Below are 16,620 nucleotides of genomic sequence, written 5' to 3' on the forward strand. Positions count from 1 at the left end.
TCGATTGGTCTCCAATCCAATTTCTTGCACTTCGTTGATCAGCTTTAGGATCTTTTCCTTCACCGAGGCAACGCTTGCTAGTATCGTTGATGTCATCTTTCTGGATCGTGGCACCAAAAAACTATCGGGGAAATACTTTGTAGTTACACTGTTCCACTACATGTTGCGCTGTTAAATCTTGTGGTGTTGTCTGGGATTATTGATGTTAACAAGCGCCATGGTTGAACAGAATATTGTTATGATATCATATAATGTCGGGGTCGGGGAAAGATTTTGTTAGACACTGTTTCGCATGTTGTCATATGTTGTCTGACCGACTGAATTCTGCTATATCATTGTCCCCTTGATCTGATAGATGATAGATGCTGTTAACGTCTGATAGATGCTGTCGAATGCATGTGTGAACATTGATGTCATAAAAGCGACACCATTAGCTACAATGTACTTTGAATCGGCTTCATTCTCTTTTCTGCTTAGTGTTGAGGCGTTTCTGAGTTTTTCAATGTAATCTCCCTTTACGTTTTTCCCGGACTCCACTTTTTATTATTAGACGCCACCCACTATGTACTCAAGCTAAGTACAACCGGAGGACTTTTCTCCTTCTTATCCATAGGGATCTTAGACATGAAAAAGACATATGCCCTGAACTCGTCAGACGCATATCACACATCTTCAGCTCATTATGAGAATAAATGTTCACAGTATGAGAAGTCACCTACAGGAAGCATCAATTTATCAAAAATTGATGCTCCTGTAGTCATATTCGTTGGGCTGAAATCAGGAACAGGATTTATTCCTATCGTGAGCTAAAAAGATGTGGTGTACGTTTGTCGGGTACATGTCTTTCTCAAACTTAAAGTTCCTATGGATAGGAGAAGTCCTTCTCCGGCTGTACTTAGCTCGAGTACACAAAATGAGTGGCACCTAACAGTAAAAAATGAAGTCCGAATAAAATACATAGGAAGATTACAATGAAAAGCTCAGAAACATCTCAAAAACACACGGGTAGCAAAGAGAATGAAGCTGAATCAGAGTACACTCCGACCAGTGGTGTCGCTTTTATTTATCCGACAACTTACCACAAGATGATGCAGTAGAATCAGTAAATTGGACAACATATGGTAGCGGAACAATGTCACTACAAAATTTCTCCCCGACATCGCCCGATATCGTAACATTCTCGCCAACCTTAACATTAGTAATTTTAGACGACACCACATGATTTCACAGCACTAATGTCAACAGTCATATGCCACGCTCTATGTACAACAAATCAGTAAGCGCATTTCACGGTTAGTATTTCATGTATATCACGTTACGTGAAATGCGTGAACCGCGAAATACTCACCGGTAGGAATTGAAAATTCGATTTGTAATATAAAGAAATTGGTTACGTTTGGTACGTGGTTCTAGCTTTAGCAATGTTTTCTGTGGTACCATGTGGTGTGCTATAACAGCAACTCGACGTTGCATGACATATGTGTTTGATCTGTTTTCACGTTCCGTGTAATCCTTGATAACTCATGTATGAATAAGTGTTTGACGGTATTATTTGTATTGGAACTAATTTGTTAATCTCAAATTAATGCTATACCTTAAAGGCTAGTGCTACTACTTTTATGAGCACTGCCTTCATGACCTTTAGATTGATGGTACCTCTTTGATAACACCATTCTGATGATATCGCTGCAGTGACATCACTCACATATTATGTGCAATGTCCCAAAAGACTGCAATCATTTCATGGATTTTACTAGTCAAGTTAATACTGTTCTTATTTGAAGGATTATCCAAAATAGATCAGATCAATGAAAATGCCAACCGATTCGGAAATCGATAAGATTGGCCGATTACTAAACGATAACAAGTATAAATCCGTTCATTTCCTATTTGTTCTCCGATTTCATATTCAGATTACTGTCATGTTGATGATATAATTCGTAATAGTAAGTGAAAACCATAAGGAAGTGAATTAAAAACTAAACTGTGATTGTGAGTGCAAACCGTGAACTTTCATGTGTCTTCAACTCCCTCCAGAATATTGCCGCAAAAACTGTATAGGATTATAAAGTGATCGTAGGCTAAGTTTTAACTGTTAGAACTGTTATACTGTTAAAAAGTGATGTTTAAATGAAAAATCGGAATCTGATTATTCGAAAAATTTCTTTGTTTCCTTGCTTGAAGTATATCAGATTTCGTCTGGTGACGGACAAATCCATAATATCTTACAGGCAGCCACTTTGTGCACGATTTCGAGCTCTTTTCATTTTGCGCAACCTTGGATGTGACCGCTCAGTTGAGTGGATTGGACGATGTTTTGGTGACTCATCCGCCCTTCTGAAGCATGAATTAGCTTACTGTCTTGGTCAGACACAGAATGAAACAGCGATACCTGTTCTTGAATCTGTGCTTCAGGATGAAAATCAAGGTTGATGAGGATCTCTATTATAAGTACTATAAATGAATCAGCTAATAGTTATTAAAGGTTGACTTGACAACTTTTAGAACTTTTAACTGTAAAATTCCTGAAATGCATAAATTTCAGAGGTTATTGTACGTCATGAAGCAGGTGAAGCACTAGGAGCAATTGGTTCCTGCTCTTCTGCAGCTATCCTTGAAAAATACATCAACGATCAAGCCCAAGCAATTGCAGAAACGTGCAGGTTAGCATTGCGAAGGATAATGTGGCTTCAAGAAAGTAAAAGTGTTCATAAAGAAAATGAGAAAGGAAGTCCATACAATTCAATAGGTATGAAATCACTAGAGCTTCATTTAAAGTGAAATAATATTTAACTGGAGCCTAATTTATCCAGTTGTCGTGAATCTACCTTTTGGCAAATAAAACAGGTCATTTTTTGAACTTTGATGTAATTGTTAACCGCCATTTACTTTTGTAAAAATTGATTTAGATCTTTTTGTTTTCTACTGATTCTGTTCTAATATTCGCGTCAAAACTTACGTTAGGGCCAGCTATTTGCTGTCTGAATTTCTTAATCAAAGGATGAGAGAAACGGAAACATTTTGGTGAAGAAAATGTACGCTATTAATAAAGAACTTGGGATGTTGATTGGCCTTTTTTTTAATTTAATTACCATCTGATTTATGCTATTCTTGAAGGAAACTTTTCTGCAGAAGTATAACTCCAGTTTGTAGACCCAACTCCTGCCTCAGCTGAAACTAATATTGATAAGCTTTCTTCGATTTTAACGGATGCAACAAAATCATTATGGGAAAGGTATCAAGCTCTGTTCACCCTTCGGAATATCGGCACAGATGAATCTATAAAAACACTTGCAAAAGGTCTCATTTCATATTTACGAAATCTTTGACTTTTAAAATTTGCTTGTTTAAATTAATTACAAATACAGTATTCATTGCTTGCTTCAAATATGACAGAATATTTAGTATTGTTATGCTTTTCGTCCTCTTGGTGAAGTCATTTGAGAATTTGTTAAATTTTTAAACGGGTACCTTTTTTTTTTTAGGATTGACTTGTAGTGACAGCGCACTATTCCGGCATGAAGTTGCTTATGCTTTGGGTCAGGCACAATCACCAGTAGCAGTTACGGAACTAAAACATTCCCTGGAAAATAGAGAAGAAAATTGTATGGTGCGACATGAATGTGCTGAAGCTTTGGGAGCAATAGCAACCAAAGAATGCGAGGAAGTGCTGGAGAAGTTTCGAAACGATCCCGAGGTATATGTATTAGAAAGTCGGTTAGCTTGAATTGCTCTAAATGAAAATATATCTTAATGGGACATTCAAGTAATGTTTAGACAATCCTAATAGTCCTGCAAATAATATTCAGTTGCCTTTTATCCCACAGAACTATGCAGGACTGTTCTTTTATGATTTTTATTTTTCCATTCATGAAATCTTTTTTTTTCGAAGGAGAGTTCAGATTTCTTCCAAGACACTTTTATTTCATCGAAGTTGCGGTTGTGATAGGTCATCAAATTAAAGCAAATCAGAAAAAGATTTCAAACATAAAAAAAAAATGTTATTTGCAGCGTGTTGTGCGAGAAAGTTGCGAAATAGCACTTGATATGGCAGAATATGAGAGTAGTGGTCAATTCCAATATGCATTGATCAATTCCTGAACACAGATTGGTTAAAATTTAAATTAGGAGATGGCCTCTGTGATTATTATATTACCATAATGGCAGTGATTATCATGATATCACTTGTGATTTTAATGGTTCGATGTGGCAGAATGTACTGGAATGTTAGGCCACACGCTTTTTACGGCATTGATTATCAGATGTTAATGGCTCCAGTGAATGGCTCCAGTGTCCTTCCAGTTTATTAACTGCGTCCATAGTGTTTACTTAGTCGATACTATTCCGCAGTACTAACTGGTTATCTTCTGTTATTGTACTGTAATGCTCAATTTGATTATTTTGTTGTTGACAATGTTTGTTATTGTATGTAGTATGTGTAATAAAGAGATATATTTTATTTTTTCTAGCACGGTCCTTTTAAATGGGTGAGTTTTCTTCTGCTCACTGAAGCGACAATAAGTTTGTTATTTATAAAATTCGAAACATTCTTTAGTTTGCGGAATTAAAATAGGTTTATTTCCACCAAAGTTAGTTGGTGAGACCGTAGTATGTATATGTCACATCTTTTACGACAAGTTGGGATTATTTTATCTTTTGTATGTTAAATGATTTAAGCAAACGGTTAATATTTACAGTTACCGATGTGGCAACTTTCCGGCTTGTTATTTGGATTATAAGTTCTGATTGTTCTGTGAATTTAATTGGAATGGTCGCTAGTTTACTTCAGCATTTAGTCCGAAATGCTGCCTCTAGGCAGTGCTTCGTAATTTGTGAGTTGAATTATTTATTGCTGAAAACGGGGGAAGTAATTTTATTGGCTTTTCTTCGGTTGATTTAAAATATTGTCGATTGCTTTCAGTGAAACCAGGTCAATTAGTGCCCTTGAACAAGAGATTTTATCAAACAACAAGTACAAATGATCCGGTACGTTTTATTTGAGAAAAAGTTTTGAATTTATAATACATTAACATCGATTAAATCGGAGCAGTGATTCTTCATATAAACAACGGTTCTGAAAAAAAAAAAAAATAAAATTATTTAGTGCTTTTACATCTTGAGAAATTCATTGAATTTGGAATTTTTTTCGAACTTTTTTTCGTTTTTTTTTTGTTTTTCTTAAAACTTTGTATGAATTAGCGCCGTTAATTGTAAACTAAAATGTTTTTTTGAAGGATGTGCATTTTAGACCGCTTTAACTGCTGGAGACTTAGGTCGTCTGTATCAGGTTAGCAATGAAGATATTGATACACTATATTATCGATATATGTTGCCTCCGAAATTCCGGAAACAAGTGGAAACATTAAATGAATGTGTTTGGTTATACAGGCAACCAACACTTGAAGCAACCACATGTTTAAAGGTTTGCTTTTTAGTTCCACATGTTATCGATTTCATTTTCTTTCTAACATGCAGAAATGCTCATCGAAGAAAATGAATGCATATTTTTTTTTTTAAATAGAAAATTCGAGAACAAATTTCTAATTCACGTGCTCCTTATTTCTGAAAAATTCCTTTGAAATTCTGATTGGAAACTGTAATAATCTCTCATGCTTTAAAGAGTTTTGACTTAATTGTAAGTCATGGAAGTATTTTTTTTCGAGCAGTACTTTTTGATACATTTTAGTTGGTAGATGTGAACATTCCAAATTTACGTGTGGTACTATGGGGACGATGGGGCACTGGTAAATCGATGACTGTTTTCCAAACAATTTATCATATGTGGAGGCAAGGATGGATAATATTTACAATACCGAATGGTGAGTATCAACGGTGGTATTTTTTAATTTTTGTTTTTCCTTTTTTTAACTTTTAATATTTATTTTTGATCCCATGTGGTTTGCGATCTGAATCTCTGGCAATTAATTTCGATTCTGGACAAATATTTGTCAAAGCTAATAAATTATTTCATACTACTTGATATATTTGAGGTAATAAATTGTTTCCAATTTTTCCAATATAATTTGTTGTAAACATCTGAACTATATGTTCGGGAGTATTTTTACTTCCTTATCCCGTTACGGGAGTCGAAATTTAATAGATAGAGTATCTGTATTTTCCTGATATAATTGAGGTGCAGAAAGAGTATCTGTGTTTTTCTAGTATGACTGGATCTATATTAATCATACTTATAGTAAACTTATATTTATTGAGTAAAATTTTTTATTTACTACAGTATGAAATTTCCTAAGAAATTAAAACTAACTCCTTCTCCTTTCCACTTTTACTCTCTAAGTAGAATATCATGCACCATGGAAAAACAATGGAAAAATAGGCAATTTCAGATTACTTTTCATGTTTTAAGTGTTTCCTGAGAAGAAAGTTCTCTGAAAACGGTAAGAAGAAAAGTTACATAATTTTAGTGATAACGATTATGAGGGATTATGATGAAGTGAAACCATCAACTTATCATGAAGGTCGTATTGATTTTCCTTTGCTTGGACACCAAATACTGCGAAGATTCAAACTGATGAATACACCCAACTGGGAAAAACTTAAGGTTTTTTCTTTTATCACCAATTTTAAAAAATCTGAGAAATGATTGAAACAGCCATATTTAGTCGTTACATATCTTGTCTTAGTTGCCAAATTTTAATGAAATCCCAGGAATGCAAGGCCCAGAAACACTACAAATGGTCCAAAGTTGAGGAAACAAAAGAAGGAGAACCAATCACAAATATCGTTGACATTGTAAGGCTTATTTTAAATGAAAATCAATCAGTTATTTTTTTTATGATGATTCCAATTTTAATCCAGTCATGTTCCGGTTTGCAGTTCATTTTTATGCAGAGATAAGGAGAAGTGTAATCGATAAATGATGACATACTTCATTCATTTCAGGGTCTTTCTGCTCCCTCTTTATCATCAGATTGTGTTGGTGGTTTACTTCGAGAGTTAACGCATCACTGTAGTGCTGGTAGATTTCCATTGCTTGTGACAATTGATCATGCAAATTCTCTTTATGGCAAAACAACAATGAAGGATAGAAATCATAAATTTGTAGATCCTAAATACTTCACCTTGATTCATCATCTTCGGAAGTTATTACGAAATGATTGGGTATGTTCATTCACTTAACGGAAAAGGCTTACGATCTGTATGAGGTTCTTTTCTAGTTGTATCCTTTCGCTTTGGGGAATCTTTTGGGATAAGATCTTAGTCAGGGTCTGTAGCCTTTATTTTTTAGACGAATGGTGCATGCTTGCTGGTTGCGGATAAAAGAGAAGTCAGTGACGCACGTGATCATCTTACAGTACCACTGGAAACACCACTGGAACTTTTTGGAGAGGTAATTTACAATGGTATAGAGGGAATCTTTTTCCCTTCTGGTTTTGTTTAGAGATATGATTTTCAACGTTTTGGGCATTATTATAGGATATAGAAAAAATAGAGCCTTTCATACCCATTGAAACTTCATTGTATACGGCCGAAGAAATGGATATTCTCTATGGCTATTATCTTGAAAAGAATTGGATTGCCTCTGAATCAGGTAAAGTTTAAGCTTGAGAGTGGGTCATTGAAAATTACAATTAATGCAAAGACAATTGATAAGTTTTATAAGATAAATATAATGAGTATAGAAATATCTCAAATTATATAACCTCCTATCCTTCTCAAAGGGAAACTGAAACTAGTGAAGATGTTGACTGGAAATTTCCTTTACGTTGAATTTCGCGACATGTCGTAGTATCGCACTCATCCTTTACTTTAGAGCTCACGAATGAATCTAACTTCAGGTCGCACAGAACGAGCAAAAAAAGAATTAAAGTTCTTGAGTGGAAGGAATCCGTACTACTATGAACGAATTTGTGCTTTTGTTTGATGTTAGAATAAAAATTTTTTTTTTGTTCAGTCCTATCCTACCAGCAAATAATTATAACATATCTGCTGTAATTATTTTACAGGGATTTTTTGGATCTTAAAAGATCTGAGATTTTAGAAAATGACGAAACTTTGGGATTTGCATTTTACTGCAAGTTCATTATCATTCATTTCAAGACACGTCTGAGATGCTGGATCTTCGTCGAAAAACGTACAACTCTTCTAACACAACAAATTTTCGAGATGGTTATCATAGATGCTTTATTTGAGTTAAAGGTTCACGAAATTTGTACATAAGAGTTAAAACATTGTTTCATGTTACAATGGTTTCTTTTCATTCCTTATAGAATCCAGGATTCTAATCGTATCCATAATGTGATAATTAAGTGTTGAAATGAGTTCGTTAGGTGGCACCGATAACAGCTGTACTGTTTGAGCTCGATGATCTTCTAATGATGGTAATTTGCATAATTCTTTCACTTCCGATATCGATAATATTTGAGACCCATATACAACAGCTGAAATTGGTTGCATTCAGATGAATACTTGAACTTTCACGACTAAGATACAGCTGAAAATGAAACCGATATAAAAATCCATGGTAAATAAAATGGGCTAGGATAGTTCACCGCAAAGAAACCAAGATACTGCAACATGTACCGGGCAATGGTGGACTAAAACCTTGTAGAAAGACACTTTTGAAAAAAGTTCACAAGGTCAATTGCTAAGCCATTCTGTTTAAATGACTTGCTAGTAAGGGCGTCAATGTCTTTACAGCATTCAGTAAAGTTTGAATTAAAGAATTACCTATTGGTATCAGCCAGTCAATCTTTTCACATTCAACTATAATTGCTTTAATTGCATTGATATCTTTGCCAAAAAGTTGGGCGTTTGTGGCTATAAGTATTGTATCATTGAGTGATTGCAACGGAGTATCTTCGAATACTTTCTTCAGAATTCGATTACCATAATCTCGAAATTCAAGCCCTTTTAATCGTAATCTGGAATGTGAATCATTCAGAAAGAATGTCACAGGTACCATTATGCAGTGTTAATAAAATCACCCAAGATGTGTTACTTTTTCCAAGTTAATAAAGCAAAAAGCTATCAGTGAAGCAAACGTTTCAAAACTTACTGGTTCCGAGTCAACCATTCTGTTCGTTGCTTTACAGCGAGCCTATGACAAATACCCATAACCTGATAGCCTTCATTTTTGATTGTTTGTCGAATATGCTGCACCAATGCCATATCATATGCTGAGTACTAAAAAAACACCAAATCAGAAAGAAATAATAACTTTTTGCAAATTACAAAATTCTTGTAAATCAAAAAAAATTCCACCTCTTGTAAATCATTAAAAAAAAAAAATTGAAATGTTTGACAACAATTAAATGAGTAAACTGAAATTAAACTTACAGAAGATTTCATTTTTGCAATCGAGTCGAGAACTCCCTTGTATGAAGGGCATACACTTTGAACCTTAGGCACCATAGGCTCCAGTGCAGCATCATATAATCGCCTCCGATATGACCGCGGTCGTCTGAGTGGCCAGTTTGACGAAGCTTTTCCTCTTGTGCATCCATGGAAACTTAACACCGATGGTAGTAACCTGGATAACTCCAATGGTAACCGCATCTATAATCATAATAAATGTTGTGAGGACATCGTGCTCCTACCTTCCTGACAGAAGACTGGATCACATTTTCGTCCTCCTCAGTGGATTGACATTATATTTTCACATTCAACCTATAATCCACCAAATGGTCCTAACCATCGGAATCACATTGATAAACTCGAGATTTCCTTTGCATGTTCCGTACTTTATCAATTTTAATTTCAGTCCTCAGTCCAGCCATATTAATAATATGCACTTTCTCGAGGCGTTCCAGAAGATACATTACGCTTCTATCACAATTTTTCAAGATAAAGTAGTACACTGAATATTCATAGCTTTTTTTCGTTTATACTACAGAAAATTCATGCTCAACTTGCGGAATAGCATAAGGTGTCAATTTTTTAAATATAATAATATATGAAGAAGAGTGGAGCATTGTAACTAGTTATGTTCATCATTTAAAACGACGAAATAATAGAGAGCCATCAAGGATATGAAACTACTACAAAAGCAAGTAATTCAATTTCTAATCCCAAATTTTAAACATACACATACACAGCTGCATCTATTTCGGTAAATATGTTACATACAAATATTTATGCATATAAGTACAAAACATTTTTACACACATGTTGAAGAAGTAATATCACAAAAATAAAACAATTTCTTTAGTTCGATTGTTATAAGCTGTAGTCGAAAAATTATCCTTTTTGGTTGGAGTATAAAAGTAAAGGAGTTGAAGAATTGAAACAGCAACCGCTCTGATTTCATAGAATCCAATTATCCTCAAATTTCTATTTGATTAAGGTTTGTTTTTCGATAAATTTGACGAACTGATCATTCAGACAACGTCCCTTTTCATCGTACAACATTATGCTTCGATCGCTTTCACCTTTGCCGAATACAGCCGTTAAGTGTAGTGTCTTCTCGCATATACTGCGGAGAAAAATACGCGCCCCAATACTCAACCATCGTGCATCCATTGAACCGCATAAACGAAGTGGTCCCAAACACGTCGGAGGCCATTCCTCGATTGAAAGCTGCAAAAATTTTCAATGAAAAAAGTGAAAAAAAATTGGCTCCGATCCTAAAATTACCAAGTGGAAGAAATGCTTATCCCTAAGACTAATAAAATCAAAATAAAGACTACACTATGCAGTAGCGGCGTTTGTGTGCAAAAAGAAAAAAGTACAAGACAACATACCAGACTCTCTTGACCTTTTGTTAACAAAACAATCTTACAATGCAATCCTCTTTATAGCAAAGAATTGTCCTATTCGCCTATGGAAAACTAGAAAAACCATAAACAATCTAAATTTCCAGACGTCATCCCATCACATTGAGATAATAACAAAGGGCTAACCTGCTTAGGTAGACGATAAAACCGTGAATTATACTTAACATATTTCTCTTCGCCAGTATCTATGCACAACACTTTCCAGTCATCATCTTCACGAGCCAAAATTTTCACGCGATTCCAGCAATCATTAAACCAAAACAGATAATGCTCATTTTGAGAACACCATGATCCTGCCACCGGTAGCAGATCAGTCTAAATATATCACTTTTAATCTATTACAATAAGATATTTTTCTACAAAAACGTGTTATTACTCAGATCAAAACGTATTAATATGAAAACCAACATGAAAATATGTTAGAAATGTTAATTTCAAAAGAATGACACTCCAAACCTGGATATAAAATGCTTCCCCGAAATGAAATAAAAGCCGATTGTTACATCAAAAACAACTAACATTATCTATATATGAAAGATTATTTCTGAGCGCCTCGTATTGCAATTTGGTTTCTGCAGTATTTAGAAAGATTTCCGTTGCACAGTTTATGTTCAGAACTTCCACCTGTACTGATTTCTGCAATGAAAAAAAGATTAAAATGAAAAAATTCCAAAAAAGGTTTCATAGCATATTCCACTGAAGAAAGAAAAAGACCTACCTCACGTAATGGATCAGAATTTTCAGAGTACGAGTCCGAATTATGTAATGGAGGCGACGGCCGAACCACAACGGCTGATGGTCCCTGCAAAATCAAAAAATCAACTTTTGGAGAAAAAAAGCAATTCTTAAGAACAAGGTATTTTTTTCCAGAGCAATTTCTTAATAGGCATGAATTTAAATAGAAATGGAACGAAATTTTAACAATTTAAGACAGCCAACAGCTGAAATAGAAAAATTGAATGGGACAACTTGATGATCGACAATATAGATCTCTCTCAACTACCAAAGAAACAACGTTGAGCATTTTCGTTTTTTCTCTGCCAATATAATAAAGACGCGCATTACATAACTGTTGCAATAGATGATGAGTTTGAGTTTTATGGATATTTCGACAACTAAGGACTCACTTTTGATTGCTGCTTTTGTCTGACTGACTTGCTGAAAGTCTCACTTTCACTATTTGATTCGTAAGAAGTGAGTGATTTATTTAAATAATCATTCTCGAAATTCTAAAAGCACTAAGATATTAAAAGAATGAATATGCGGCATATGTATTAATCCTTAATATTTATGAAATATAATAATTATAAATCGAAAATATTCTTTTTGAAACTTGTCAATATTTCCATCGGTTGAACGGTGGACATTATGAATAAAAATTTGAATTAAACCGCACAACAACAGTTACCGTAGAAGAAGTCAAAGAAACTAATGGTTTTCGTTGCTTTTTATGCAATGGTAATGATATTCGAGAAGGATTTTCTCTGAGCGGTATTTGAGGAAGTTCGACTGTCGAACGTGGTAATAATTTGGGTGTTTTGAAATGTGATTGTGATGACAATGATGATGATGATGATGATGATGATGATGATAATGACGACACTGGCATTATAGGTGAAGGTGGAACTGACGTTAAACAATTTTTAGCTAAGCTGTTGAATACATTCTGTTTCGATGGTTGCAATGAACTAATACCACAACGCAAAGGTAACGTTTGTCGTTGTGAGCCTGTAAATTTAGTTTTCGAAAAATTTAACGAATTTGAAAAAATTAATTTGTTACTCGAACTGTAATTTGCAAAACTAGATTATCCGAACTATCAAATTTACCAAAACTGCTTAGTCTTCGTACGCTGCTGGAAATCCATGATTATTCTACTCTTATTTTCTGGACTAATCATCTTAGTATAAGGTGTATTGAAATTTATAAAAATACATATTTATTATTATATAACTCTCAAAGTTGCATACCCTGACCCAATGACAGTGAATAACTGAAGGGTTCAAAATGGCGTTCTTGTGGAACAAGTACTGTGCGCGGAAAACTCATGCTGGATGAAAAAGACGTCACATCAGCATGTGAACCTCTGCCCGAAGTAAAGTACAGCCGATCTAGCCTCTTAAAAAAAATGTGATTTCGTAACTAATTAACTCCTTTGAAGATGTATCCAAAAAAATTCCCAAACGGCTGATAAAAATCATAATGAAAGACTTGCTGTGTCGATATTTTCTAAACCATCGAGATAGTTTTGCCCAAGTCTTGAACAGCGAACGGAATCTACCTAGAACAGGGATTACAGCTAATCCATAAACTCCATGAACTAAGAATTCTACAAACTCAGATCTGATTTTTTTAAACTGTTCTGAGTTTATGGAAGAATTCTATAAACTCAAAACATTTACTTGGAAAACCCAGACAAAGCAGATTTGGTTAAAATTTAGTTTTGAACACTAAAACTGCAATTTAAAAACAAGCCTATACACTATCAAAATTTGTATTTATGGTTGATAGCAAACTAGATTAATTGCCGGATAAAGGAATATTCAGGCATTGAATGCATGTTGTGGTACATTTCCAACAAGCAAAACTGCCGTTGTGAGATTAACCACATGAAAAGAAACTTTAAATAATTCAAATATAAGTATACCTCTACAGCATGTTCAATGTATTCTTCAAGTTTTAGTCCATTTACAAGTTCAATAAACGAGAGGGTTGATGACGCTGGAGAATAGACACGTACATGAGTCCCAACTTGGAGGACTTCTTTTGCCACTGTCGATTTGGTAAACGTTTCCAACTTATCAGTGGCATCGATTGCTCGAATGGAACAACACTGAAATTATTTCGCAGATTAGCATAGACTTCTGAATAAGTCCTCTTATCCACTAATAATGATAATAATAATAATAATAATAATAATAGTAATAATAATGATAATAATAATAATAATGATAATAATGATAATAATAACAATAATAATAATAGTAATAATAATAATAATAATAATAATGGTAGCATAGTAACAGCTTCAAAAATAAATAAGGAAATTATTCCACTAAGATGACAGCGGTGATAAAACTAGCAAACATCAAGGAGGACGTTACCAGAATATGATCACCATTTGAGTCTCTTATCACAGTTATCATCGCTATCTTTTGCATCATCTAGATTCTATCTATTACCAGATTTACTCACAAATTCTGTAATTACAAAAAGCTACCAGTCACGTTATTAATTTTAACCTAACCCAAATATATAAAAATATACCAGTGGAGGAAATAACAAATCTGTTCGAAGCATGTAAATTTCACCATCACGGAATTTTAAGCTACGCAACGTAATAGATGGATAATCGACAGAAATGACATCCACCACTGAACGATCTCCACTGGTACACGTTACGCGAGCACGAATCCAACGCTGTAATAAGATGACATCCTTCTTTCAATGTATTATTCTCAAAATTATCGATCATTAAATTTCGATATCACCTCAACCCTTTGTCTACATATATCTTGAGCAACAATTTTTACTCCATCTTTGCATACTTCAACAGAGGAAGCAATTGAAATAACAGTACTTTTATCTGGCATTACAAATTTACAATTTATCCCATCATTTTCCACATTTCGCGCTTTATTGTTATCTCCATATACCTTACCCATGACAGCTTTTCTATTTTCTTTTCTTATTGAAGAATCAACATCCTCTCTAATTAAACGGTATTCCTTTGTACATCCTAAGTCTCTTTTCCCATAAAACTGTTCACCTTTAAGCAGCACAAGAATACTTCTATCATATCTCTCCGTGATATCATGTTAACACAACTTCCCGAGATATCACGTTGACCTCATTTAATGTGAAATTCTACTATCCCAATGCTCTTCATAAGAAGTGAAATTACCTACCTGATTGATGGCATCCCACGCGACACATGCTAAACCCTCGCTGATATGCACACCTGTTTCAAAAGCTAATCTACCACGTAATTCCTCATTACCATACACCGAATCGAGGAATCGTTCGAGATACATTAGACGAATCGATTGTTCTAAAAATTTAATCTTTGTTGCACAGGTAATAGTGGATAAGTATGATGGAAGCTTTGCGGAACATGTCAGGCAAGGAACCTGATAAGACATTGCCCCTTATTACTGGAAGCTGGAATCTCCGGTAGTTTAGGATTGGGTTATCATCGTTTATTCAGTTAATGGATTAGACACGTATAATACTTTTTCCATATAAGGCTAGAAATCATCGAAGACGGTACGGAATCACATAACTTGTCATTACACTAACATGGGGCATCAGTGTTACTCGTTAAAGCACCTTATGCCCATGAAAATAATCCTTCGATTATTGGTGGTATACCTAACATATCGTCAATAATCAACCTTTTATATGTACGATTTATTCAGACTTGTTTAGGATGATTGACTAAAATCACCTGGTCCTCGAACTTGCACATCTTCCAAACTTTCAAATGCCACAACTGTTACATCACACCAAACATCACATGGTAAATTGGCCATCGTGTAAGAGCCAAATGCAACACCGCGGCATCGAGAAGAATCCCCGGTTAGTGTCGCTGCCCTGAATTTATTCATTTTATCGATTTCTTCACTTGATGAAATTGCTTATTTCCGTTGTCAATATTCTATATTATTAATTGTTTACCTAAATTATTTTCTTTGTTCTTATACGGATGAAATTGAAAGGTAATGTCAAATTATTCATATTTCATCTAATTATTTAATATATTTCGATATGCTCACAAATAAATTTAACTAATTAATACAGCAGTAATTAAATTAATACTTTACTATGATTTTTTTTTTTTTTGTATTATAATCATTAAATTCTTGTATACATTCATGTATTACGTAATCATTCCTCTTACAGTAATATGTTGAAAATATGAATGTTTGTTATAAATAACATCATATAAGAAACGTTCCGTGTTTAGATACGTGTAAAACGTGTAGATTACTTTTCATTTTGAAATATTCGAATAATATTAGCTAATGGGATGATTACGTTCGGACGATAAGTTATAAATGATCAAAAATCAAATCAAAATAAACATATACCAAAGTCTTGCACTTCCTGGATCGAGATCATCAGTTAATTTTTCCACTTGAATCTTTACAAAAGCTGAAATTTTGAATTATTGTTGTTTGTTTTTTACATTTCATTTCTTCCTGATGTTATTAGCATATTTTTGGAAATACTTTCACTGAATAATAGCTTATTGACTGGGAATAAATGTGAAATTAAGTTAACCAACATATGTGGCGTTTATTTAGACGTACATATATACACTTTCACGTAATCAACTTTTTGCTTATTTTTTGATTAATTAACCTTCGGCGAGAAGCGATAAGAATGGTTCACGATCGGAGAAAACGAAAATATTCACTAATTGTCCATTCCGTAATTTTTGTCCATCAATAAAACCTGCTCCTACTAAGCAATTTTGCTTTGCTACAATAACAATAACAATAACAAATAACAAATAACAAAGAAAAATAATGATAATATTAATAATAAATGACAAATAACAAGTAACAAATAATAAATAATAAACAATAAATGATAATTTAATAATAATAATGATAATAATAGTAATAATAATATAGTAATAATAATAATAGTAGTAACAATAATAATAATAATAATAATAAATGACAAATAACAAGTGACAAATAATAAATAATAAACAATAAATGATAATTTAACAATAGCAATGATAATAATAAATAATAATAATAATAATAATAATAATAATAATAATAATAATAATAATAATAATAATAATAATAATAATAATAATAATAATAATAATAATAATAATAATAATAATAATAATAATAATAATAATAATAAT

General features: G+C 33.5%; 3 protein-coding genes across 3 annotated transcripts; 1 reads left to right on the forward strand and 2 right to left on the reverse strand.

Moving 5' to 3' along the window:
• Positions 1-1,814: 1,814 nt before the first annotated feature.
• On the forward strand, positions 1,815-7,895 carry LOAG_17886 (PBS lyase HEAT domain-containing protein repeat-containing protein; the record flags this gene model as incomplete). The annotated part of the gene is made up of 16 exons (XM_020450549.1): positions 1,815-1,867; positions 2,232-2,428; positions 2,546-2,749; positions 3,154-3,300; positions 3,486-3,697; positions 4,012-4,069; positions 4,698-4,832; positions 4,922-4,986; positions 5,249-5,422; positions 5,687-5,819; positions 6,423-6,559; positions 6,667-6,750; positions 6,901-7,119; positions 7,247-7,348; positions 7,435-7,549; positions 7,797-7,895. The coding sequence occupies 16 exons, from the start codon at positions 1,815-1,817 to the stop codon at positions 7,880-7,882; spliced, it is 2,121 nt and encodes a 706-aa protein (XP_020305747.1). The 3' UTR covers positions 7,883-7,895.
• A 232-nt stretch (positions 7,896-8,127) lies between these two features.
• Positions 8,128-9,779, reverse strand: LOAG_17887 (hypothetical protein; the record flags this gene model as incomplete). The annotated part of the gene is made up of 5 exons (XM_020450550.1): positions 8,128-8,399; positions 8,689-8,882; positions 9,017-9,144; positions 9,298-9,516; positions 9,702-9,779. 5 exons carry the CDS (start codon positions 9,777-9,779, stop codon positions 8,200-8,202), a joined length of 819 nt encoding a protein of 272 aa, XP_020305748.1. The 3' UTR covers positions 8,128-8,199.
• A 3-nt stretch (positions 9,780-9,782) lies between these two features.
• Positions 9,783-15,340, reverse strand: LOAG_17888 (hypothetical protein; the record flags this gene model as incomplete). The annotated part of the gene is made up of 12 exons (XM_020450551.1): positions 9,783-10,536; positions 10,860-11,048; positions 11,253-11,369; positions 11,452-11,535; positions 11,861-11,962; positions 12,142-12,461; positions 12,704-12,851; positions 12,949-13,014; positions 13,381-13,566; positions 14,001-14,153; positions 14,642-14,784; positions 15,181-15,340. 12 exons carry the CDS (start codon positions 15,338-15,340, stop codon positions 10,291-10,293), a joined length of 1,914 nt encoding a protein of 637 aa, XP_020305749.1. The 3' UTR covers positions 9,783-10,290.
• Between the last annotated feature and the right edge of the window lie 1,280 nt (positions 15,341-16,620).

This window comes from Loa loa, assembly GCF_000183805.2.
Source record: "Loa loa unplaced genomic scaffold supercont3.146, whole genome shotgun sequence".
In the NCBI taxonomy this organism is placed as follows: Eukaryota; Metazoa; Nematoda; class Chromadorea; order Rhabditida; family Onchocercidae; genus Loa; species Loa loa.